A 23,244-nucleotide genomic window follows, 5' to 3' on the forward strand; every position below is an offset into this window, starting at 1 on the left:
CTGTGCCTGTCTCCTCAGAAGTCAGTCCCAGTAGAGGCAGTGGGGCTCACTCCCAGGAAGGTGTGGAGAGGACTGCAGCCTCAGAGCCCCTCCTGTGCCTGTCTACTCAGAAGTCAGTCCCACTAGAGGCAGTGGGGCTTCCTCCCAGGAAGGTGGAGAGGACTGCAGCCACAGAGCCTTTCCTCTGCCTGTCTACTCAGGCTGCAAGGCTATGAAACTTTCCTGGGGAGTAAGCCCCATTGAGCACCATGAGACATACTTCTGAGTAGACACGCCTAGGTTCCTGCTGCAGACTGGCACGGGGGCTGCACCAGCCAGCTTCTTACCCTCCTCCTCCGCCAAGCCAGTACCTGGGCGTTCTGTGGGTGCTGCAGTCCATCTCCCTGGCTGGCTGGCTGGCTGGCTGTCCGTTCTCAGCATCGGCGCGTGTCCCCCGCGCCCTCCACCGGCTTGGAAGCTGCGCTGGGAAGCAGAGCGCGGGGGGAGGGGAGGCAGGCTGAGCTCAGGCGAGAGCTTGGAGATGGGGGCAGGAGGGGGTCGTTGTGCGGTCAGGCAGGGGCCAGGCGACCGCCCACCCTGCACCCCCCAGCAAATGCCTCTATTTTTCTTCCCCCCTTCTGGAATGCCTCCAAAGGGGAGGGGCCCCTGCAAAAAGGTGCTGGAACTCCGTCCCCCCGCTTTCCATTAGAAAAAAGCCCTGGTCTTATGTCAGGGGATCTTTCATGGCCATAGCATGAAATGACCCAGGGCCCAATCCTAACCAGTGTGCACCAGCTCACCACTAGCGCTCACTGTTGCAAATGTGCCACAAGGCATGTTTGTGGGCCCTAGCACCGGTGCTAGCCCAGCGCTGGTTGGTGTTGGCTAGTGCTGGCAAAGCACCAGAGCTCCACCACTTGGCAGTCGCACAGACCACCAGGCAGCGGAGAGGTAGGTGGAGGTGTGGGGGGAGGCGATGAGGAGGTGTTCCGGGGCAGGGGGCAGGGAGAGGGTGGGGAGGAGGTGTGCCAGGGGAAGGTAGTGGGGCAGGACTGGTGGAATACAGCTGTCTGCCTGACTTGGAGCTTCTGAATTCTACACCGACCCTTGGGTCATTGTAGAATTGAGTAGCCCCATTGTGGGGCTACTCGCTTTACCCAGGGGAAGGGGACAAAAGCTCCCTTTTCCCAAGGAGGTGGCAGTGGCTGCTTGGGGCGTGCTGGATGCAGCAGCAGCCATTTTCGGCACTGCTGCAGCCCACATGCTGGGCAGCTCAGGATTGGGCTGCCCGTCGGTTGAAGACAATTGAAGTCTCCCATTATCACAACAATGTGTCTCATGGATGGCTTCTAGATTTCCTCCTCAAAGTTCTGCTCAGATGTTGTATACAGAAGATAATAGCATGCCCCAACAGTTACATTGCTTCCTGAGCCTGGCTATTTAACCCACAGTGATTCTACAGCAGAGTGAATCCCCTTCAATTTCTACTCTGCTAGATTCTACACCTTCTTTGACAAAGAAGGCCTCCCAACCTCCAACACACCCCTCTCTGTCCCTCCTATACAGTTTGTACCCTAGGACTGTGGTATTCCACTGATTCTCTGCATTCCACAGGTTTCCAGAATGCCCACTATGTATGTCTTTCCTAGCCAGCAGACATTCCCGTTCCCCCATCTTAGCTTGGAAATGTTGGGTATCTGCATAAAAACACCTATACACTGGTCCCTAGGGAAGGGTTGCTAGTTTGTGCTTTATCCCTGTAGCGTTTTGTTCTGCCAGACTGTCATGTCCCACTATGCTTCTACTCCTAAATTCTACTCTGTCCTTACCTGGATGCTGCAGAACATCTCCACCCTTGCCCCATACGGATGAACCGTCCAAAACTTGTCACTTGGCTCATCTGATTTCCCCTTTGGGCCATTTAAAAATTGCTGTGCCGTCTTTTTAATGTAATGTGACAGCAGTCTGGTTCTGTTTGCCTGTACTTCTTGTGCATGTCTGGCTTGTCCCAAAATGTTTCCTGGTATCTAGTGACTCTAAACCCATCTTCCCAATACCACTGTCTCATTCATGCATTGAGCTTCCTAAGCTCTGCCTGCCTAGCTGGCTCTGCACACAAAACAGGAAACACTTTTGAGAATTTTTCCTTGGGAGACCCCGCCCTTGTGCTTCCTACCAAGCAACCTAAATTTGGCCTCCTGTCTGCTACATTTTCCCCACATCAGTGTCAACATGCACCACAACTGCTACCTCCTCTCCAGCAGTCTCAAACTGCCTACTTAGACAAGACGTAATGCCCACCTTATCACCAGGCAGGCAAATTACCACGCGGTCCATATATTCCATCAAAGACCCACCCCCCGTCTATGTTCCTGACTACAGAATTACCAAGTACAAGGAACCCTTGACCCATCCTCCCCAGAAGAGTATTTGTAGCAGATAGGGGATGCATCTCCTGAGAAAGGGAATCCCCATGGAGAGCAATTTCCCTCTTCTCCAGAATGAAGTCCTCCATCCAAGCTTGCAGAAGACACCAAACAAGTGAAAAACCAAAGCAGATTATGAAGTGCTCCAAAAGAACCTCTCCAAACTGGCTGTATAGGCAACAAAATGGCAAATGCAGTTTAGTAACAATAAATGTAACATGATCCACACTAGGGCAAAAAACCTCATAAATACAGTGATGGGTTCTGAGCTGTTGGTGAGTAATCAGCAGAGATCTTGAACTGTGATGGATAGCTCAATAAAAACACTGATTCATCATATGGCAGCTGTGAAGAAGATAATTCAGTGCTAAGGAATGTTAGGAAAGGGGCTGAACATAAAACTTCTAATATGATAACACCTTTATTCAAATTTATGTTGTAACCACATTTGGATGGCTATCTATAGTTCTGGTCATGTGAGGAAAGATAGTATTGAGCTGAAAAATGTGCAGAAAAGGACAACCGAATTGATCAGGGGCAAGAGTGGCCCCCGCTGATTTGTCACTAAAGGTATGGCAAAAATTTGCTGCCCCTTTCCACAAATTATGCCACCCTCCTGCCGGTGTGTACATATCAGATAACACACATGCACGCAAAAATACCCCTTTTTGCTGCCCCTCTAGCCAAACCCACTACCCAATAAGGAAGCGAAGATGACAGCCAAACTTTTTCTTCTTGAGTCCGAAATTAGAGTGTGGTGGCAGTGGTATTAGACAAACTCATGGAAGACAACAGTCTAACAAATTACTTCTAGTGCTATGCCTCGGGGCTCAGAGGCTGAAAAGTGTACCTTTTAGTCCTGCTTGTGGACTTTCCAGAGGTACTTGATTAGCAACTGTGCGAAACAGTAGGTGGGCTTTTGGCCCAAGCCAGTAATGTTATGTTCTTATGTTCAAATTTTATCATCACATACCAATGGCATACCTTGTAACTTGAGCTAACTCAAAATTGACCTCTATCATAAGACCATTCCACACATTAGACAGCCAAGCACTGAACTACTGAATTCCAAATGATGACCAAAGAGAAAAAGAAATGTTACCCTGCTTCCTGCTGATCTACCCCATAGTGTTCTAGTTCTGTTCCTGGAAGAGGCTGTATAGGAGGGGGTGGAAGAGGAACGTTGGCCCAGGTTGACCCATTATTTTTTTGAGGCTTGGAAGTATTTTTGTTTTTCTTTTTCTTTCCTCCTTTCCCACCTGAAATCAAGAAACATTATAGAAACATGAAGAAATAAAGTTGATTATTTACATTTCCTGAAAGAGCTCTGATTCCAGATGGCATGGTAAAAAAAAGAGGGGGGATGGAGAGTATTTTTATCTTAGCAACATCAGCAGCAATGTGTTATAGTTGTCAGAAGGTTATAAATAATAATAGGGTAGAATGGAATGAAAATAGTCTGTATAATTGCCCAGAATTACTTCTTTTTATTTCATGCTCCCCGTATAGTCACAATGAAGCATAAGCTGAATAAAAGTTAAAATGTACTTGCTGTATCAAAACTATATTTATTGATTTATTCATGTCTGCTTTAAGCTGTGCAGTCATTGTTGGAAAAAAATAATAGACCACGGCAAGTTCTTTCAGACGGCAGATCTCCATGTATTCATAATACTATTTTGCATAATCTCCCCCCTTCTCTCTCTGTGGAAGGGAGTTGTAAACTCCCTAAACTAAAAAACTAAAAACTTTACTATTTGAGTCGATTTTTTGTTTCACTCATGAGAATAAGAGTGGTTGGTAAAATGTAATTTGTAAATGCAACTGGTTTCTTAATGGAACAGTATTAGGGCACTCAATTAAAAAGAACGAATAAGATTCTTTTTGTAACATTTTAGGCATATCTAATTTAGTGATCTTTTGGTGAACTGGAGGACGATACAATGAACAAACAAAATTCGAATTCAAGAAACAAAGACAGACAGAATACAAAGGCAAAGGAGAATTGGGGGGGATAAACTGTCATGTTTGTGGGACACACCCTGAGGAGAAGGAAGGCAACAAGGGGCAGAGAAGAAGGAAATCACAGAGGAGATGGGGGTAAGAGAGGGACTAAATGGTACATATAAGGGAATATAAGAATACATAGGGGGAAAGCAGAAGAGCAGTAAAAACAAATGAAGCCAGCAAGGCAAAATAAATTCACTCAATACCAGGCTTTTAAATCTATTATTCAAATGGCAGAATTTTGCACAAAATAATTTAACACAGCCAAGTTGTTACCAGGTAACCCATTACTTAAAGGAACAGGATAATACTGATAATGCAGCACAATGTCTATACTTTGTATGCAGCTCTGAAATGTGTAAACATCCACTGCCATAAGAAGTTTTTCTTTCCATTATAGTATATTGCTATGAGTGGGTTTCTAAGATGCTGAAGCCTCACAGGAGTTGCGGGGGAGGTGGAGGTTCAATAACAACACAACAAAAATATCAACCTCATCATGATGCTCCATGGAAAAAGCCAGTGCTATAAAGTGAAGATTGATTTATGAAAAAAGTCGGCATTGTGCTAGAAAACTGAGAATGCTATAAAATAAGATTTCCAATCATGCTGAAAACAGAGTACAAAGGCTACAAATATTTTCTGATTATCTCTAAATGGGTTTCTTGTTCAGTTAGGGTAAATAAGGTGCACTATTTTTCTGTTAATCAAATTGTTGGTTTTATAGACCATAGTGACACATTCACAGATGTCTAAATGGAAGTCACACTGCAATATTGGACTGCAGACTCTGAGTGCAGTGATAACTCTTTCAAGGTTATAATTGGGGAATACTATGTAGAGAAAGCTGCTTACAAACATAAACACTTCTCCTGACACGCACTGTATTGAAACCAACCTGAGAGGCTGCCACTTCTTTCTGAGCTGTTGTGAGAGCTGGTGGTGCTGAAATCCTGTGACTGGTTGTGTGGCATTCTATTAGACAATCCCTCAGCCAATCGGTAGTCAGGGATGTAAAGTAAGGCTAAGGGTTAAACGGCAAAGGTCATAGTGCCATCATGTGATTAGTTTATAGCACATGCACAACATGCAATTAGCTGGGAAACAGCTGATGTGGCAGAACTGTGAAAAGTATTAAATGTATTGTATCCTAATGGCAGCAGGGATGGGGAACAGGTAGGTTGTATCTTAAGAAAAGACGCAGTGAATAGAAATCATAGCACAAAACACTTAGTAGTATACGTAAGGTATAAGATGCATGCAAAGTATCTTATTAATTAAGGGAAATGGTAACAGAGGACAAACTAGCATTGTTTAATCCATGCACAGAAAAGCCTTCTAAAGAAGTTTCGTATGACAAAGTAAAAGCTGAAATCACCATTGTTGCCTTTGTTCTGATCAGGTAGAGAGTAGCCAAACCCCATCAGGTCACTTTTTTGCTGAATTGAGCTTTTCCATTGAGGGTCTGGTAAATCAACTGCCAGTTCATGGATGCTGTTGGAATGCAGTATTTGTGTTGTGGCATACGGTGTAGCCTGGGTTATTTGGCTGGAACTGTTGTAACTAGTTTTGGTAGTGAAGTCAATGCTGCTGTAAATGGCTCCGTCAGAAAGCATCGTGGCAGTTTTATCCCCTTGGCCCGGCACTGGGGGAAGTACATCTGTGATGAAAATGTATGAATGAACAAATCAGCAATGCAGGGAAAGCCAAAACTACCAAGGTTTTAATATGAAAAATAAATGTGTCATTCTGCACGTTTGCATTTCAGCTGAAACAGGATCCATGAGCCAATGAAGGGAAGATGATGTACAACCATCGTCTTGCTATCAACATCTGTGACAAACTTTCCACTTGTCCTTCACGTCTCACTGCTTAAAACCATCTTTCCTCCATACCTTCAGCTGTGAAAGTGAAGTTTGGAATATTTCTGTCCTGAGGAATGTTTTCAATTGTTCATTTCATGTCAGAGCCAATGAAACTGTCTGTGCTCCTGGGAAATGATGAAAGGAGTGACTCTACAAATCACAAAGGAAACCATCTCCCTCTGCTCCCCCCCAACTACCATGCACACACCTTCTAAATACTGCATGAAACTAGTGAATGAACACAGAACTATCCTCAGATACTTATTTTTTTATCTACAGTGCATTAAAAAGAAGATTTTACCCAACACTATCTAGCGATTTTCTTGAAGTTAAGCCAGACCTTTCTTCCTGACAGTAAAGGGAAAAAAGATATGAATAAATCATTTTGGAATGTGTCAAGATCTCAGCTGTGCTGAAGAGAATTAAATTGTCAGTCAATTACACTGATAAACTAAACTGTGGAAACCACAGGCCAGCTTCACAGAAAAGAACATATACCTAAAGTATAGTTACATAATAAAAATTAGTACATTTAACGTGATATCTGGTAATCTGTTCACACGCAGAATCATAAAACATACCTCTCCACTTAGATAAATTTGTAATATTAATCTTTGGTATACTTAAGACAACCATAAGTCCTCACACAGTGCCAATCTCTGACACAATGACAAGTTCAAAAAGTTAATGTACCTGATCATTGGAAATTGAACATTTACAAGTCACATAAGGTTGAATGGAGGAAGGTATGGAACCCCTTAACCTTGCATTTGTGCACTTACTTACCTGGGAGTCTTAATGAACACAAAACCACTTACTTCTGAGCAGGGATGGGCACTTAAGTCTTGACAACTCGAGTTGTGAAAATACACATTTCCTATGATTCATGTCAACTCTAGTCATGGACATCATTGACTCGGACGTGACTGGTAACTCAGGGCCAGTGACTCGGAAAAGAGTCATGACTCAAATTAACTTGAGTGATGACTTGGATTTTGTGTGTGCTTGGGGCTTGGTTTTTGTGTCTGTGCAAACGTGCTTATTTTTTCCATGTAGGGAGATCCAGAAGCTGACATTCAGACCAACAGCAGCAGCAGACATGGTGGGAGGAGAGTAGGTTGACTCCAGGGGCTGGGGGAGTAGAGGGGAGGAGGCTTAAGGTTTTGTTTTTTTTGGCTGCACAAAGCTAGGGGAGGAACCAGAAGAAGGCGGGGCAGCCAAAAGAACATGGGGGAGGAGACTCTCTTGGTGATCTGTCCATCCTCTCCCGCCTTGCTCAGCTTGGATGGGTCCCTGTTGGTTCATGGTGTGCTGCTCAGTGCTTCTTCTGAAGGCAGAATTGGGAGTCATGATGTAATGGGGGGGGTGGTCGTCACTGGAGTTCATAAGGAACCAATAGATTTTCTGCACTGCTACACTCACTTGAATAGCAGCACAGCTTTTGTTTACATGAATTTAATGAAAATGGTGGTTGAAATGAAAGACTTCAACACATCGTTGACTGTAGATGGGATGAGAACATCCCTACCAGCACCTCCATTTTTTTCTGCAGAGTGACACCTGACTCATGCCACATCTCATTTCTCATAATGACTCGAGTAAAAATGACTCTATAATTGGCTCAGGCTGAGTCGCGACAGCTGCCCGTTATGACTCTTGACAAGTCAGGGGGTCAGCAACTCAACTTGAGTTCAGTGACTCCAGCACATCCCTACATCTGAGTAGACAGGATTGTTCTATAAATGGACCTGTGGAATTATTTAAAAAACTGCACAGACACACTGATCTTTGTGAGGCTGAAGTGGATTTTTAAGTGTGTTACAGAATTTAAGGGTTAATGCAAGGAGAAGTCTAAGACAACTACCATTCCTTTTGGTTAATTTTTCAATATTCTCTCAGAAATATTAAGGTAAAAACACTGATGTTACAAACAGATACAGGCTGATTTGCAAACCCAAATTTATGTATTTTGGAAAAGTTCATTTTTTTCACTCCCTGGACAGTCATGTGTGCAACTAACATAACCTAAGGACCAATCCTACTTGTGTTCTGGGGACACAGGAGGGTTTTATGGCTGCTGCAAAAGGTGACACACCATACAATGTGGCCAGGCCACCATTGCAAATGGACCATCCAAGGCCCAGCTCAGCCAACCATCCCATAAAAACACCATGGGTGATGGTGCTAGAAGCTGCTGAAAAGTCTAGTACAGGGGTGTCAAAGTTTTTGGCAGGAGGGCCACATCATCTCTCTGACACTGTGTCGGGGGCCGGGGAAAAAAAGAATTAATTTACATTTAAAATTTGAATAAATTTACATAAGTTTACATAAATGAATATATTAAAGATGAACTTATATGAATGATTGAAGGTCTTGCAATAGGTCAAGGCCTATAAAAGGCCTTGCACAAAGCAAGGCTGGCCTTTCCTTTGCTGCCACTACTGCATCACAGATGTGAAACAGCAAGCAGTGGAGGGAGCCCTCATCCCACAGCTCACGTGAGAGGTCAAACAGTCGCCCTCATGCTGAGAGCAGTTATGTTGGGCCAGTGCGGGCTCCAGCAAGCCTACGGAGGGCCAGAGGTTCATTGGAGACTGTCGGCTCCCTGAGCGCTGCACTGGGAGTCCTCGAGGGCCGCAAGTGGCCCCAGGGCCAGGGTTTGGGCGCCCCTAGTCTAGTAGAACCAAAGGGGGCACATTCCCCCTTGCAGGTCATCCACCAAGGCAATTAAAGTCATCTCCATTTGGAAGGCTGACTTAGAGCCAGACTGAAAGGGAAACAAATAAATCTGTTTTATCCAGAACCCACTGGGATGCCACCACCTGCTTGGTCACCTTGCCCAGGAAAGGGAGGTTTGATACTGGCATGTAAATCTCCAGAACAGTGGGATCCAATGATATCTTTTTCAGGAGGGGGAAAACCACTGCCATTTCAAGAACTTCAGGTCAGTGGTTTTCAAGCTTTTTAGCACTGGAACCCACCTAAAAAAAAGTTTCACTTTACCAGTCACTCAAGCCTCTGTGACTATACTAGTGATTGGGCAGCACTGCCCCTACTCCAGGTTGTAGTAGGCTGTTTACCCCTAGCAGAGTAGCAGGTTGTTTAACCCTACATGCACATAGCCTGTCAGTTTTGTGAACTACAAAAAAAATTGGATGGTGATCCACTGGTGGGCCATAGGCCCACAGTTTGAGAACCACTGCTTAGGCAGTTCACTCTCCAACAAGGGTAATATTTCCCTACCCTTCCCATCCACTCAGCTACACCTCCTTGGGCTGATCTTATATGCCATGTTACGTAGGGGATGAATGGGCCAGTGGCTGGCTTCTTACTCTACATGTTCCTGTACACATCTTCAGGTAATATAGGCTGAAAAGAATCCCCCAAAATAGGACCAACAGATACCTGAGAAGAGAATGTTAAAAATGTCCTCCAGCCTAAAATTATTTATGAAAGGTATAACTGGGTAGTGAGAAAGAGACAGGTGAGGCATTGTTTAATACATATATGGGAATGTACTCTAATGTTTATATTTAATTAATGATTATTAGTGTCTTAAAAGACTGATGGGTTAGTAGAATAATTATACCCAGGACAAGCCCAGGACCTCCTCACATCTGAGGCTGCATGCTAAATGCTGCCCCACCTGCTGGTGCACCAGCCTCTGCTCCTCTGACACTCTCCTCTGCAAATCTGCTTTGTCTCCTCTTCCAATGTTTTGTCCCCCTCCTCCAGTGGAGGGAGGAAGTTTGGGAGGCAAGTGCATGGATGGAAGTGGGCATCCCCTATCAGTCTGCTGCCTGTGCCAACTGCTATAATTGGCCTCATGGATGAGCTGGCCCTGATGATGCCTTTTCAACTATATTACTTAGTTTGCAAGGTATGTTTCAGCAGTCATTAAGTTCTACAAATACAGGGGCTCTTAGGGGTTCCATAGCTGTATATTCACAAGCACACTTCAATATATTCTGGCCTGCAAATATTATATCACTATTTGATGAAACACTATGGCCAAACTCACCTCCGCGACCAAAATTGCCAAGCTCATTTGGTCCACTGGTACTGTTGTTTACTGGCAGGCTGGTGGCAGGCCAAGAGTCCGCAAGCCAAGGATAACCAGGGTCACTTGCATTTAACAGGCCTGGTCGACTGAAAAAATAAAATAAAAATGTCTGTGAGAAAACTCTGCACAATTGCCATTGAATAGACATTATAAACTTCAGTCAAATACAGTACTTTATGACATTTTAAATTTATTTCTTATTAAAACTGTTAAGTCTTTCTTGAGTTAAAAAGCTTCAGTCGTTTGATTGGAGCTTTATACAAATCAGTACTTTCTGTGGAAATGGGAAAAGTCATCAGTTAAAAGACTGCCAGAATCCAAATGAACGCTGTTGTCTGTCTTGGAAACAAGGAGTAGGCTATACATACAACTGAAGGATCCTAAACTAGGAATGAATGATAAATTGCTACCTCAAGGGAACAATCACTCAAAGTGACTGTTCTGTATCAGCCATTTCCAGGACTCTGGGCTACCGTTCCTTCACTTCCTGCATCCAAATGTATGTCTGTCATACACAAGCTGCCAGCTCTTCCTTTGAGCAGTCGTGCATGGTTTTAGAGGCAAGTAGGTTTGAGTGGGATTAATGGAAAGTTCAAAACACTATTTTTATCTGTGTCAACTGGCTTTCATGTTCATATGATTTGATTCCAGACTTTAAAAACTACACTGAAGAATGCGTGTATTTGAAGCAAATGGAACTGGTCACAAGACAATAGGAAAACTCAAGAAGTTGGCTTACCAAGCATGTTTCTCAGATTTGGCAATATGAATATAAGTATGATGAGAAGCAAAACATAGAAACACGTGTCCCCCCATAATGAAAGGCATATTTTGAAGCTGCATTTGGTTATTAGCACTCTTTAAAACAAAGAGCAACATTTGTAATCATTGTATTCCCCCACCCCATGAATCCCTTCTTGTAAAATCCCAAAGAGAAACATGGGTTTCTATGGAAACAGCAATAAGAAGATCCAGCAGCATTCTTGCCACATCTATGAACTCTCATTAGGCCTAATCTCTTTTTTGCTAAAATATTGATTAAATAGGAGATTGGAAGTTATTACCAGAACCTAATTACAATCTCCATATTGGCATAGAGAAAATAGATGAGGATATATGGGTCTGTTATCAACTTTTATCAATTTCAATTGAGTAGCCAAAGTTGTAGAATCCAGTCCTATCAATCTACAACCTATTCATCTTCCATGAATCATTTATTTTGTGATCGATTGTGTGTAATTGTTCACTCACAGCAATTTAGTGGGAGCCAATAAGGAGTCTTAAACAACAGCAACTTCATTTACTAATGCCTAATTAATGCAATAAACATCCAGGAACAAATGAACACATTCCTTGTGATACTTTCAACTAATTTTGTCTTGGACATCTGGGAGATATGAAACATCTGGACCTGATTCCCCTCAAGTGTACAAGACATATATCATTAAAATCTGGTCTAAACAATTTAATTCCTCCTAGAATTGTCACTCTTACAGTTGATTATATATTGTTCTATTTTTTTAAAATTCCAAACAAAAATTAAATATGCTAGACTTTGAACATGACAAGAGTAGAATTAAATTTTCAGTTACTCTTAAATTGCAAATTTACCTTCCATTGCTCATAAGTCCTCCATCTCCTCTTTGAAAAGTGACTGGTTTGGATTTTCAAGTAGACAGAAAATGGGAAAAGTCCATTAGGCAGAGCATATTTACATGGAGTACTATCAGAGTGTACAAGAAAATACATTAAATAATATAACCAAATATAAACAGGAAAGAGAAAGCTGCCATATCTCCTAGTTTCCCCTGGACAATATTGATTTAAATCAATTTGTCTCAGTCACTGTCCCACAGGACAACTTATTTCTGATCCCTTGATATTATGGATTTCAGTAAAGTTTTCTCAAATCAATAGACCTTTGGCTTCAAAATGAATGGAGTCCCTGAATTGCTCAGGTTTTGCTGAAATTTACCTTCACATCTCCAAGGTAAATCAAAATGAAATTGAAGTCTCTTTAGTATATTAGTATTTTAGTAAGTAATTAACCATGACCTGCTCATTCTATCACCTAGTAATCACGAAAGGGTAAAAGTGGAAATCTTGCTGAAATGAAAATGAAAGCAACAACCTACAAGTATATTCTCATTCAATATTGCAACATATAAAACCATTTGTTTCATACTTTATATAACAAATTGAAAGCACTTTGGAAACTGTAAGATTATTACAGAGTAAGGTTTTTAAGATTATTACTGATCTTTGTACTTATCTGTAATAATCTTAAAATCAATAATTAAATGATTTCAAAAGCAAAACTTTGTTATTAAATTAAATAACTTCAGAAAATTAGTTTTTATAAATTTATGGTACTGGATTACTTAAAACCTTGAAAATATCTATTGTATAATGTAAGTTGCAGAAGCCAGTTTTCAAGCAGTAAAATTGAAAGTGTGGCCAGATGCAGTGTCCTGTTTAGGTAAAAGAGGTTGAATACTGGAACTCTTGCATCATTTTTTCAAATGACAATCGTCCTAGCAGGTTGTGTTCTTGAGGCTGAAAAGTGTATCAACTCATAAAAAAGAGAAACACTCCAAGGTGAGTAGAACGCAAAGGTTTCAAGGCTGGCTGAGGAAGAATGGAGAAGCTTCTAAAGAAACAGTGGAGGAGGACGAGTGAGGAATCTGGATTTTCCCATTCCACTTTAACTATGCGCTCTATAGCACACTGTTTCTCTCTACTACCCTTACCATTACACAGCACACCCCTAGGCTGAGGTTTAAGGACTTGTCCTTTGTGAGACTTGAGCAGTAGCAAATGGACAAGTACTTCAGGAAATCAGCAGCGCATATATGGAGAAAAGTATTTTTTTGGTGAAATTTTCTGCAAAAATGCTTCCCTGCCAATGCAGAAACATTAATAAAGGTTGAACATGAAACAACTCTTGCTTGACCCTCTGTCACAAGTTCCACAATCTCAATGTAAAAACTATACAATATCAAGATGAAAATGCTATGCTCAGCAGGAACACTGACATATAAACCTGGATATCTGCAGCCTTCTGGTGATACATCACATTTTTGCCATGCTATCAGTTCTACAAGTGGCTTCACAATGCACATTTAACAACAATGAAGACAAAGAAGAGCCCTTTGGGATCCCATATAGAATGAACTTAGGAACTGATGATAAATGGCCTATCACCACAGAATGGGCAATTATTGCTGATAGAAAATAACAATAGGAATCTTTCACATTAAACGGTTTACTATCCATATTTGGAAAGGAATACACACAAATAAAGTTGGTGAGTATGTGTGAAATATTTTAAAAAAGCAAGCTTATTTACAAAATGGCATTAACACATACATGTGTTACAGTTATATTTCTTTTTAATAGACTACAAAACAAATGTTTAATTTAAAAAAAACAGTAACAAACAATTGCATCCAGTTTGCTAAAATAGATAAGCCAATGTTTAACTATATATTTTAGAGCAATATGCAGGGAAAAATGGGTGCTAGCTTATTTGTTAGTTTAATAGTACCTGATTTGATTGAGAGATTTGTTAATAAAATCTATTTTGAATGCTTGCCTCCCCCATCAGAATTTCTACATTGCTTTCTTACTATATATTCTAGATCTTATAAAACAAACAAGGCTTTAAAATATATCAAAAAACAGTTTGTGGTACATGGATATAATCACAACCTGCATATTTATTTTAAAACAGACATTGATAATTTGGTTTACACTATGTTGAAATCTAACTAAAGTTTGCCAGGTTCACATTTCAGAATGGTGTCATTGGTTAAACATAGTATGGATGGACAATAGACCATTTCTAGTTCAATGCCTGCAGTTCATTGGTTAAACATGATGGACAATAGACCATTTCTAGTTCAATGCCTGCCGTTCATCTTTACTCCCAAGTACAGTGGTCCCTCTGTATCACAGAGGATCCTGTATCCATGGATTCAACCAACCATGGATTTAAAAAAAAATACTGTATATGAAAAAGAAAAAAATCATCCAACTCTGAAAAGGGAAAGCAAAGACTAGAGAAGGGGAGGGCAGCAGCTGCAGGAGAGGTGGCAGCACCCCATCCCTTTGCTATCCCCCCACTGGCAGGCTGCTCTACAGTGGTAATAGGTGTTATGTCTTAGCCTAGCCATCTGTCAGAGCCTTCTTTGGGCATCAGCCTAGCATCAGGCACCCTCTGCTCCCCCACCAGCATCCTCCATCTTCCATCCTCCATCTTCAGAAGGAGGGATATTCTTTCATGAGGATTTATGGAAACCAATCATACACATACATCTGACAACAATCACCAATGTTTGCTTTTCATTTATATTTGTGTAAAAAAAAAGGTGGAACTTTCGAATATTATAATATAGGTGTCCTTTATCCCAGATGCTTTCTAATCTACTAAATAATCTGATGATATGCTGGATTTTTTCCGAGTTCCAGGATTTCATATTGTGCATCCTAATCATAAGAAAAGTGCTTGGACAAGCTTGAGTGAGAGAATGTCAATTTCACAAAAGTTCAACATTATGGGGAAAAGGCGGCTAGAGTCAAATGATACTGTTAAACATAGTGCTTAGTTTGGCAGTCTATCATTGCAGCCATATGTTTGTGTCAGCATTTTTGCCTGCAGTTTCAATTGTGGAATTCCAAAACAAGTCTAAAATGCTGAAGGGAACATATCTAAATACAGTAAATACTTGTAGACATCCATGTCACAAGACAATCATAACCCAGACTGACATAATTCAGAAATCTATATTTAAAAAATCTATAGGGATATCTTGAAAACCAAAACAATGTTTTGTTTTTGACATTTTTGACGAGAGGGTAAGTGTACTCTTTCTAACTCCTTGTCTTTCTAACTCCCTGTCTTCTAACCTTAACTTTAACTTTAAATCAGCCTTAAATCAAAATTGAAAGTTAGCACCTAAGGGAAGTACATAGGTCTACTCTGAGCAGCAGCAGAGTCCTACTTGTGAGTAAGAGCCCAAGGGTCAGGCACTTAAATCAAAGTTGAAAGTTAGCTGCACCTAAGTTAGCACCTAATCGAAGGAAGGGAGGAGGATAAAGTGGAAAGCAGGTTTTTCTACTTTGTCTTAAATTAAACCTATACTTAACCCAAGTTAAACTTAATCTAAGTTAGAACATAACCTAAACAGTTCAGTAAACTGTTCAGTAAATTGGGACACAGGAGCTTCCTGAGCTTTTGTAAACTCACCTGGGAAGACCAGCCCCCCTTTCAATCAGGAAGGAAGGAGGGAGGAGGAGTCAGCCAGGAGTATAAAGCTAGGCCTGCCATCGCGTGAGGCTCTCTCTAGATGCGTGTGGCCTCTGGGACCCCCAGTGCCTCTGGGAACTAAGTGCCAGGTAAACCGAGAGTTTAGCATCTGGGCAAGTTCAGCAGCAGGGCGAGGAGGCCAGGGCCCCATACACTGCTCTTCCTCTTCCCTTGAGAAAAGGGCTGCTAACCAGTGTAGGGTTTTTAAAAGTACCCCTAAATAAAACAACAACAACAACAACAACAACAACAACAAGCTATGCAGTCAGACAGCCAGCAGCAGGGTGGGGGCTATCCAGTGTTCTGCATCGAGTGCCACATGTATGATTATATGCCTCTGGGGCATAAGTCATGGGTGTGTCCTCGGTGTAAGGAGCTCCAGGGTCTCAGGGAACGCGTCCGCTCCCTTGAAGCCTTGGTGGCCGACCTGGAGAAGCGCAGGCAGGCAGAGGAGGACCGTGGGGAGACTTCCGGGGACGATCAGGCTTCGTCCCAACCTCAGGTGTGCAGCTCCTCAGCTGCCCGGGTGGGAAGTCTCGGGGCTGGAGGATGTCATCCTGGAGAGAGGGGAAACAATCCCCTAGGGGGGGATCCCTTCTCCAGGGGATGGGCCCGTATCCGAACGCACTTGGGATACTCCTCGGCGGGAGGGGCGTCGGGGGCTTCCTGTAGTGGGGGATTCGATTATTAGAAACATAGAGAGGGGGGTTTGCGATGGATGTGAGGACTGCATGGTGACTTGCCTGCCTGGTACGAAGGTGGCGGACATCACTTCTCGTCTAGACAGGCTGGTAGACAGTGCTGGGGGAGAGGTAGCGGTTGTGGTGCATGTCAGCACCAACGACGTGGGCAAGTGTAGCTGGGAGGTCCTGGAGGCCAAATTTAGGCTTTTAGGCAGGAAGCTGAAAGCCAGGACCTCAAAGGTAGCGTTCTCTGAAGTGCTACCTGTTCCACGCGCAGGGCCAGCTAGGCAGGCGGAGATCAGGGTTCTCAATGCGTGGATGAGACGGTGGTGTAGGGAGGAGGGGTTTAGATTCGTTAGACACTGGGGAACGTTTTGGGACAAGCGGGGCCTGTACAAGAGGGACGGGCTCCACTTGAACCAGAATGGAACCAGACTGCTGGCGCATAACATTAAAAAGGTGGCAGAGCAGCTTTTAAACTGATCCCTGGGGGAAGGCCGACAGGAGCCGAGGGGCATCCGGTTCGGGACTCCTCATCCCTATGGGATGAGGATGAGGATGAGGATGGGGATGTTAGAGAACAACAAGACAAAGGCAGAGTAGGAGAAGAAATTGGAAAAGGTAGCGTGATGGGATGTGATAGACGGTTTGGTACAATGAGAGGATGCGGGGACAAAAGAGCGAATAAGCAGCCCATCCTGGGGCATTCTGTGTACAAATGCTTTTACGCGAATGCCCGAAGTCTATGAGCAAAGGTGGGAGAACTGGAATGTCTGGTGACAAGGGAAAACATTGACATAGTGGGCATAACGGAAACCTGGTGGAATGCGAAGAATCAGTGGGATACCGCAATCCCGGGCTATAAACTCTACAGGAGGGACAGGCAGGGGCGTGTTGGAGGTGGGGTGGCCGTTTATGTTAAGGAAGGGATAGAATCCAGCAAAGTAGAGATTGAAGGTGGGTCCGACTCCACTGTAGAATCTCTGTGGGTTAAATTACCAGGATTGTGCAGCAATGTAATACTGGGAGCGTGCTATCGTCCTCCAGACCAGAAATCGGATGGGGACCTTGAAATGAGGAAACAGATCAGGGAGGTGACAAGGAGGGACAGGTTTGTAATCATGGGGGACTTCAATTATCCTCATATTGACTGGGTCAATTTGTGTCCTGGTCATGATAAGGAAACCGGATTTCTTGATGTGCTAAATGACTGTGGCTTAGAGCAGCTAGTCACGGAGCCCACCAGAGGACAGGTGACTCTGGATTTAATATTGTGCGGTACGCAGTTTACATCTGCTTAGAGATGTAAACGTTACTGAGCCATTGGGGAACAGTGATCATGCTGCGATCCGTTTTGACATGCACGTTGGGGGACGAATACCAGGCAAATCTCTAACAAAAACCCTTGACTTCAGACGAGCGGACTTCCCTCAAATGAGGAGACTGGTTAGAAGGAGGTTGAAAGGGAGGGTAAAAAGAGTCCAATCTCTCCAGAGTGCATGGAGGCTGCTTAAAACAACAGTAATAGAGGCCCAGCAGAGGTGTATACCGCAAAGAAAGAAGGGTTCCACTAAATCCAGGAGGGTGCCCGCATGGCTAACCAGCCAAGGTAGAGAGGCTGTGAAGGGCAAGGAAGCTTCCTTCCGTAAATGGAAGTCTTGCCCTAATGAGGAGAATAAAAAGGAACATAAACTGTGGCAAAAGAAATGTAAGAAGGTGATACGGGAGGCCAAGCGAGACTATGAGGAACGCATGGCCAGCAACATTAAGGGGGAATAATAAAAGCTTCTTCAAATATGTTAGAAGCAGGAAACCCACCAGAGAAGCGGTTGGCCCTCTGGATGGTGAGGGAGGGAAAGAGGAGATAAAAGGAGACTTAGAGATGGCAGAGAAATTAAATGAGTTCTTTGCATCTGTCTTCATGGCAGAAGACCTCGGGCAGATACCGCTGCCCGAACGGCCCCTCCTGACTGAGGAGTTAAGTCAGATAGAGGTTAAAAGAGAAGATGTTTCAGACCTCATTGATAAATTAAAGATCAATAAGTCACCGGGCCCTGAAGGCATCCACCCAAGAGTTATTAAGGAATTGAAGAATGAAGTTGCAGACCTCTTGACTAAGGTATGCAACTTGTCCCTCAAAACGGCCATGGTGCCAGAAGATTGGAGGATAGCAAATGTCACGCCTATTTTTAAAAAGGGAAAGAGGGGGGACCCGGGAAACTATAGGCCGGTCAGCCTAACATCCAATCTATGGTAAGGCCACACCTGGAGTATTGTGTCCAGTTCTGGTCACTGCATCTCAAAAAAGACATAGTGGAAATGGAAAAGGTGCAAAAGAGAGCAACTAAGACAATTTCTGGGCTGGGGCACCTTCCTTATGAGGAAAGGCCAAGGCGTTTGGGCCTCTTCAGCCTAGAAAAGAGACGCCTGAGGGGGGACATGATTGAGACATACAAAATTATGCAGGGGATGGACAGAGTGGATAGGGAGATGCTCTTTACACTCTCACATAATACCAGAACCAGGGAACATCCACTAAAATTGAGTGTTGGGTGGGTTAGGACAGAAAAATAAAATACTTCTTTACTCAGCATGTGGTCGGTCTGTGGAACTCCTTGCCACAGGATGTGGTGATGGCGTCTAGCCTAGACGCCTTTAAAAGGGGATTGGACAAGTTTCTGGAGGAAAAATCCATTATGGGGTACAAGCCATGATGTGTATGCGCAACCTCCTGATTTTAGAAATGGGCTATGTCAGATGCAAGGGAGGGCACCAGGATGAGGTCTCTTGTTATCTGGTGTGCTCCCTGGGGCATTTGGTGGGCCGCTGTGAGATACAGGAAGCTGGACTAGATGGGCCTATGGCCTGATCCAGTGGGGCTGTTCTTATGTTCTTATATGTTCTTAACGTTCTTCCTGTCACTATCCTGTTTGTGTGTTGTATCTATGATCTCCAAGAAAGTGTAAGAAACTATTTCAATAGTAATGAATCTCACACAGGTTCTTAAAAATGTTGAAGAACAGCTATCAACTAGTTTTTAGAACTATTCATTTTAAAATGCCACAATACACAGGGATTTATACAGAGATAGAGGAATTTAAGGAATCCTTTCCAAGTATGGATGCAAGGATTACAGAAACAGTAAACATAATTAAGTCTCTCAAACACACTCCAATTGAAGGAAAACCTTGTACATATAGTATATATTCCAAGGCAGTAGCTAAACTATTTTCAAATATTATCTGGCAAGTTTAAACGTAATCTTCATGCCTACTAGAACTGAAAACGGGGGAGGGGGAGAAAAAGTCAAAATACACAGTTGACATTTTGAGGCAAGAAAGCTTTCTGTGTGCCTATCTCTAGTAGGCCACATTTTCTTACTACAAATGAAAACTTTAATGTTGCCAGCCAAGTCTCGTTCCTTTTTCTGATAAGCTGTTCCTCAAATATGAATACAGATTAATCCTCTTTTAATAAGCATTAACTCAGAACAGATAATCAGCATACAAAATTCCATCAAATCTTCTGCCTGCATTTGGATGATTCTGTCAAATAATTTATACTCATCTACCACTGCTAAGTCTTGTGCGTGAAATGTTTAGTTAACCATTTGTAATTTGTTCATGTTTACTCAGTTTCACAAAATCTTTAATCCCCCAAGAGTGCTATTCACCAAAAAACTTACTACTCATGAGGCAAAAATGTACAATTTTCATACATGAGTAGTAGTATACGCAGCAATGAAAACACTTCTGCGTCCCTGAAAACGGATGCAGCCAAACTTATGAAACTGAAAACATATGAAAGATACACCACATTTTTCCTGTTTCAGTGGATGGATTTCAATGAATTTATTAGAAGGGGACAGGGTCAAAAAATGAAGTAGTCACCAGCACAGAAGAATTCATCTCAAAAAATGAATTCTATTTCATCATTCTTATGGAATCTCAAATGTTGATATCTGTTTAGAAGGGAGGTATTTGCTTTTGCCAGGTCACCTTCTTAGGGGCATATATAAGCCTAAATTTTATGTTTGTACATAAAGAATTAGGAGACTGCATGTAAAAAACAACATTAGCGTCATATTGAATATCTGCATACATTTATATGCGTACATAGTAAGTATGCAGGTAGAGTGTTTGGAGCAGGTGTCAAAGACATAGAGAAATACATTGTAAAGCTATCTGTGGGCTGTGAACATTAAATAAAGAACAGATAATTAAAGAAAATATGTGGAACAAACAAATCTACTTATTTTGCTTATGATCAGGAATCTCCCTACATAAGAACAACCCCACTGGATCAGGCCAAAGGCCCATCTAGCCTAGCTTCCTGTATCTCACAGTGGCCCACTGTATGTATGTAAAACTGTGTGTTTAAAAGATAAGGATAACGTTGTGGACATTTGTTGTTGACAGATTTCTCAACAGACCAAATTGTGCTAATAGTTAAAGAGAAAGAGACTGAAATAATGAACTAGCTGTGAGTTCTGGTGTCCCCCCCCTTTTTTTTAACTGCAGAGGAGGCCTGAGCCTGCTGTTGTAGTCTCCACTGGACAACCCAGACCAGCAGTTTTCATAATTTGTGGTCTCTGGAGCCCTTTACACTGGAGCCTTGGGGAGCCCCGCTGGGGCATGCATGAAATCTCAGGGAACTCCAGAGTGCCAGGGTGGAGTAGCACAGCACCAAGCAGATGGCAGCGACGTATGGTATGCTCATGGAGCTCCTGAAGGGGTCTTGGAGAGCCACAGGGCTCCTAGCAGCACACTGAGAAACAGTGACCTAAATCATGTTCTGCCCAGGAACACTCACTGCATAGAGGCAACAGAGAGGATAGAGAAACTAAATATAGCCATACCATCTTTCTCCCCTTTACTTGATATTCAAATATTCCCTGAGATAAGGGCAGTAGTAGATGCTTTTATATGTTTAAACTTTGTCACCTGATTTAAACGGAAATTCATTTAATGGTTTTAAGTTGGATATGTGAACTAAGGGTGCAATCCAAACCTGTGCTGGAACAGGCAAGCCAGGAGGCTTGCACTGCATCCAACGCAGGTTTGTGAGCAGCAGCGGCTCAGCCAGAGGAAAGGGCAAACTCTTCCCCTTACCCCTGGGTAAGGACTGCTGACCCCAATGGGTCTCCTCGGACCCGCACCACCTCTGGAGGTAGCGCAAGTCAGAGGAGAGCGGAGCGGCTTCAAGCCGCTCCGTTCTCTGCGGGGATGGGGGTTGGGATCCGGCATAACTGCAAGATCCCAGCCCTGCCCCGGCTCCCCGTGCACCTGCCCGCCCCAGGGCCACCCATCGCCCTCCCTTCCTCTGCCCTTGCCCCACCCAGGAATGCCTCTCTCCCTCCTCCTCCCCGCCGTCTCTGAAAACAAAGTCTATGCAAGGGTGATTAGTAGTTGCTGTGCAGGTAAACGTAACCATGTTGACAATGATGGGTGAATGACTTAGCAGCTTATAGCCATACTGTGCCTCTGATACTCACTGGGAAATAAGCTATTTAATATATTAGGAAGACTTGTTCAGCTTTCCTCTTGGACTCTTGCTTTCTGAACTTGTTCACTCTTCAAAGATCACCTGCAGAATCAATGCTTGCCCAGTCCCATTGTTCTGCTATTCTTTCTAACATTGATAGGATAGACCAGCATGAACTTTCTCTTGTCCACACCTTCATGCAGCCTCACTATGTAGCTCCCTTGGCCAAGTAGTCCAATCTTTTCTATCTTTTTAATATTGTAAATAATTCCCCCATTAATTTTTGTTGCAACATCTGTGGCAAGCTTTACATTTCCTCTTCATCTTAGTTCATACACTCAACCAAGGGAGACAATGAAATGGCACAATGAAGGAATGCTGCAAGATTATCTTCACTAGCCTCCAGGCTCTTTGAGTGAGTCCTTGATCACCTGGAGGCTTTGTTTATGTGATAGATGCCCTTCAAAACCAAGAAGGACAGGGAAATATCTAGTGAACTAGGCTAGGACACATACAGAAGGGAAAGTTCGGGAGAAATGACTCACACTGGGAAGGACCCACTTCTGTGGAGCAGAAATGATGCTGCTCTCTCACTATGCAATTTCAGCGCAACTGCTGGATATGAGCCAGCACTTAATCAAGCTAAGACTCATGCTAAAGATTTTAATTTTTAGCCCAAGTTGTCAAGATTCCTCCTAATGCAATATTATCTACAGTCTGAAAGTCTGTTTCTACAGTCAAGATTGATTTTTGAGTTACTGTTTCTTTTGGAAACAACATTCTGCATGGAAGAATTTCATTTACATGTTGAGAAGGTCTCAGCGAACTTTAAAATGTGTATTTTTGTTACTAATGTTAGATTCCAGTTTATCTTATGTCAGTGCTAATGAACATAATTTGCACTTTTATGAATTTAACTAAACCTGAACACATTTTGTAGTTTCATGTTGCTTGTTGATACAAGATAAACGGCAACTATAGTAGTAACATTTTGCTATCTGATGTATCTTCCTGATTATGATTCTCTTCTTCTTCTTAAAATAAGTACACCAAGGGCCTTTGGCAAAGACAGTTCTGTGTTTTCATATTTTATCATGAAGAACTACAACAGCCCAAGTCAAGATTGTCTTGGTAGGTAGCTCAACATCCTGCCAGCTGCCTCTCTCAGCAGGTAACTGTGGCCTCCTGCTAAGCATTGCAACTGAAAGGGGGGGAACTGAAGGAAGCAGCTGTTGTGCGCGCGCAAACACACACAGAGAGGGAGGGGGGCCTTTACTGTGGGGCCATGAAAGGAACAGCCTGAACATGAAAAGTAAATGATATTTTAAAGTACTTGAAAAAAGACTGGTAATACAGTTATGAGGAGGGTAAGATACATGTTTACTTTCAGAGAGTAGAAAAGGGAAAGGGGCATGCCAGTATTCAACAA

General features: G+C 42.9%; 1 protein-coding gene across 3 annotated transcripts in view; it reads right to left on the bottom strand.

Moving 5' to 3' along the window:
* ROBO2 (roundabout guidance receptor 2) overlaps positions 1-23,244 on the bottom strand; it is a 606,994-nt gene that overhangs the window by 40,949 nt on the left and 542,801 nt on the right. For all 3 annotated transcript variants that reach the window (XM_066622392.1, XM_066622390.1, XM_066622391.1), the window contains 4 exons: positions 11,952-11,994; positions 10,299-10,426; positions 5,791-6,072; positions 3,508-3,664 (listed from right to left, as the gene is read on the bottom strand). In XM_066622392.1, coding sequence (XP_066478489.1) covers positions 3,508-3,664; positions 5,791-6,072; positions 10,299-10,426; positions 11,952-11,994 — 610 coding nt within the window. The remainder of the gene's footprint in view (positions 1-3,507; positions 3,665-5,790; positions 6,073-10,298; positions 10,427-11,951; positions 11,995-23,244) is intronic.

Source organism: Tiliqua scincoides, chromosome 3 (assembly GCF_035046505.1).
Source record: "Tiliqua scincoides isolate rTilSci1 chromosome 3, rTilSci1.hap2, whole genome shotgun sequence".
In the NCBI taxonomy this organism is placed as follows: Eukaryota; Metazoa; Chordata; class Lepidosauria; order Squamata; family Scincidae; genus Tiliqua; species Tiliqua scincoides.